Here is a 4,097-nt window from a genome sequence, read left to right as displayed (position 1 = left end):
GCGCGCGCAAGCATTTGTTATTGTAGATAAAAAGACTGTATTCATACGTTTGCGCGCGCGCGCAAACGTATGAATACAGTCTTTTTATCTACAATAACAAATGCTTGCGCCCCAATCTAATTTCAACCAATTGATACTTGCAATAGGTGGAGAGGGCAAAACAATTGAAATCGACGAATCGAAATTCGGAAAACGCAAATACAACAAAGGTCATCGCATTGAGGGACAGTGGGTTTTTGGTGGTGTGGAGCGCGAATCGGGAAATTTCTTTTTAATTCCAGTCGATCGCCGTGATAAGGATACTCTATTACCAATAATTCAAAAATTTATCCTGCCTGGTTCAACAATAATAAGTGACTGTTGGAAAGCGTATTCAAAATTGGGTGATTTTAATTACACACACTTGACTGTCAACCATTCTAAAAACTTCAAAAACCCTGAAACGGGAGCTTGCACAAACACTATCGAAGCAACATGGAGAGTAGCCAAACATCGAATACCTCAATACCGCCGCCAAAACAAATATTTCGCTGGATATTTAGCAAAATTCATGTTTCTATCGAAGATACAGAAAAATGGAATTGAGCCTGTCATTGAATTCTGTAAACAAGCGGGAATTTTGTACGAAAAAAATAATTTTTCATTGCGTGATATTACGGAAAATAAGAATAAGAATGATTTTGTGGGCTCAAGTACCGAATAAATGATAAAAAATAAGATTTTGATCGAAAAAAATCGAAAAAGTTCGAAAATATTTTGACGAAAAGTGTTTTTTTTGAAAAAAATTTTTTTGCTTAAATCATGTTTCCCCATCCTTAATTAATCGTTTAATAGCGTTTTCATAACTAATAATAATAATTTTTTTGAAAAAAATCGATTTCAAGAGGATGTCGTAAAGTGTAGTTTAGCCTAAAGATCTAATAAAATCGTTAAAATTCAATGTTATCGCAATCGGCATTGAAGGAAAACCATCAGGCCAAGCATCCGCTGCTATTGGTGTAAGTGGTGACTCCACTGTCCAAGTCTGTGGTAAATTGTGAATCGAGAAATTCACAATTTTGACTTAGAAAATCACCTTTCAACAAGGAACTGTCAATAAATTGCTGGCACGTATTAAATTCAATAATAGATGTTGAATGAGGTGGCGGCAGCACAGAAGATATCACAGGCAAATTGGGTACCGTACCGAAATTTTGAATCATATTTTGGTTTGTGTTTGCATCAAGATGTGTATGATGATGGTGATTATTGTTAATGTGACTGGAATTGTTGTTGTTATTCATTCCTTGCAGTAGCAAATGTTCTTTCAATCCGCCATGGATTTGCGGTTGGGCGTCAAGCAATGCTGATGGATTGCTCGAATTACCCGTCGTATCCATATCTGGATCGAATGTGTCAGTAACTCCATCGAACAAAAAGCGATCAGCACTGTTTATGTTTGTGTACGGACTCTCATTTGTGTCAACTAATTCGCTTTTTAAAATGAATTCAATTGATCTGTTTGCATTGCCGGTATCATTCAATAGCCCAGTATCACAATTGGGAATGTAGTCACTTTTGATCATTTGTGAATAGCTTGCCATATCAACTGGTGATTTAATGAAACCGCTATCTGGACTGCTGATTGCATAACAATCACTTGAGCTTGAAATTAGCGATTTACAATAGTTACTTGTTGAGGTTAAGCTTTCAGTAATGGATCCTTCCGAAAAACCCATATCAATTGATGGTAAAGGCTTACAATCTTGTATCGGTGATGTATTGCTCACACTTCCAATGATACAATTTCTGGAGGTATTGACTGCTGTAACGGGACTTAAGACGTTTGTTGTTCGCAGTGTTTTATTTGTTTGGTGCGAACTCCTCGTATTGAATCTCAATGTACTTACAGAAGGGATTTTTTGCAGTTTTTGCGTTGTTTTTATGGATGTATTTCTCGTTCTTAAAACTGGTTCATTTTTTATGGTGACAACATTATTTATGATGTTACTGTTGGTTGTTTCAGTTGGTGGACTTACCAAACCGATTTCATTCAAATATTTCAAAATGTTGGCATTGATATTCGGTAATTGAAAACCGACGTTTCGTGTACATGAATTGGCATGTAATTGAAGCATTTCGGTAAGAGATCGACGTTCGATTTCCAAACTGCGGACTTGAGCCTTTAAATCGATATTTTGTGTTTCCAATGTTTCAGCTTCACTCACCAAATTCACCGTACGCTCACGTTTCTTCATTCGACATTTTGTCGCTGCTATTTTATTTCTTTCACGGCGTCGACGTCTTCGATCTTCATCTTCCGGTGAAAGCTACATAAATAAATGGAAATGTAATAACTTTGCGACATTCATAAAATGTGTTGTGTGGAACTTACGCAAGTCGCGGACCGTTTCGGCTTAATCGTAATCATTTCATCCTCGCTAGTATCCACATCTTGCTTAATCTTTTTACAAATCGATGTATCCACACTGCTTGAATCGCTAGTGCTCATTTTACGTTTCATCTCAAGTGATAGTTTCAAACTGGTTTTTATCAATTGTGAACATGTCTGCAAGAGAGAGAGAAAAACACAAAAGTATTAATGAATTTATAATTTTTTTCTTAAAAATGAAAACAGAATTTTTCAATGAATATAGAAAGTTTTTTTTTAATGTCGGAGGATATATGATTATTTATTTCATTTGATTTAAAATTAGATTTCTTTTCTGTGCCCATCACTTTTCTGTCCATCATGAAAGATTTATTTTTTTTTCTGGGCACATCACATTCATTGGTTATGTGCGATAGATAAATTACATCACTTATATTCGGCTTTCAACGCGACTCGATTTAAGAAGCGCCATCTCTGTCACGCCAGGTTCTCATATATTTTTTTCTTGCAAATAAAATTGCAAAATTGTATAAATTGAATAAGTTTTGCAATAATAATAACGAAAATAATTTATAGAATTTATAATAAATAAAAAAAATTGAAAAAACACACAAATATTTTATATTATATGATATGTAGCTTTGCCTTTAAGCGAGGGGGAAACCACGGATTCTAATATGTGCTAATTTTTTCTAATATTTCTAGTAAAACGCCATATGACATGTACATTTGACATCTTTCTAATATGTTCTAGTTTTTCAACCACCAGAATATAATAGTATTCACCAGAATAGCTTCACTTCGTGTTGTTTACGTTGTTTCTTTTGACAGGTATGAATGTTTGACAAATACATATTTTCTCCACGTAACCATCTCTACATGGTCTACAAGGCAAAGTCTACATATCATATAATATAAATATTTGTGTGTTTTTTCAATTTTTTATTTATTATAAATTCTATTAATTATTTTCGTTATTATTATTGCAACACTTATTCAATTTATACAATTTTTCAATTTTATTTGCAAGAAAAAAATATATGAGAACCTGGCGTGACAGAGATGGCGCTTCTTAAATCGAGTCGCGTTCAAATAAATTGTCAATATACAACGTAAGTGATACTCGATTGAAAATATACACACGTTGAACGGATTAATAATTAGCTGCCTCTATATATATTTAAAGATTTTTTTTAAGTAATAAAATATATACATTTAGGTTGAAGTAGAAGTTCAGTGTAATTTGGTAACTCTTGTAGAGTCAGAAATAAGTGGTAAAGGCAGAATTTCTCAGGGAATCTCAACCTCCGATCTCTCTAAAATACGATGCCAACTATTTTTTTTTTCATTCAATTGATGCGAAAAGTAGGAACATCTGCCTAATTGTTTTTATTTTTGCTTCAGCTAAAATTCGGAAATCAATAACAATAAATAATTTTTTAGAGAGTATCATGAATATTTCTACTTTCTTAATATTTTCTCTCCAAGACTCAATTCGTTGAGATATTTATAGCATTAACCGATTTCAAAAGCTAATTTAAGATTCTACAGCGAAATTTTTCTTTTGAAAATCTGTTGATTTTCTACTTAGTTAATATAGTCAAAATCTCTTATATATGAAGTTGCTGTTCAGGTTTACTCCAAATTAATCGGCATTCGGCGATTTTGTGCATTTTGAAATATACAGGGTGGCGCATTTAATCGGGTTTTCCAGGGGGGTGGCAAT

At 33.5% G+C, this 4,097-nt stretch overlaps 1 protein-coding gene across 1 annotated transcript; it reads right to left on the bottom strand.

Annotated features, from left to right (window-relative positions):
* Positions 1 to 813: 813 nt before the first annotated feature.
* On the bottom strand, positions 814 to 2,554 carry LOC116349970 (activating transcription factor 3-like; the record flags this gene model as incomplete). The annotated part of the gene is made up of 2 exons (XM_031781671.1): positions 814 to 2,309; positions 2,375 to 2,554. Coding segments are annotated over 2 exons (1,518 nt in total), but the record flags the coding sequence as incomplete, so codon positions are not given.
* Between the last annotated feature and the right edge of the window lie 1,543 nt (positions 2,555 to 4,097).

The sequence above is a fragment of the Contarinia nasturtii genome, unplaced genomic scaffold (genome assembly GCF_009176525.2).
Source record: "Contarinia nasturtii isolate CC-2019 unplaced genomic scaffold, AAFC_CNas_1.1 Cnas_scaffold_3188, whole genome shotgun sequence".
Classification (NCBI taxonomy): domain Eukaryota; kingdom Metazoa; phylum Arthropoda; class Insecta; order Diptera; family Cecidomyiidae; genus Contarinia; species Contarinia nasturtii.
Note: the sequence above shows the minus strand (reverse complement) of the source record. Positions and strands in the feature narration are given on the sequence as shown.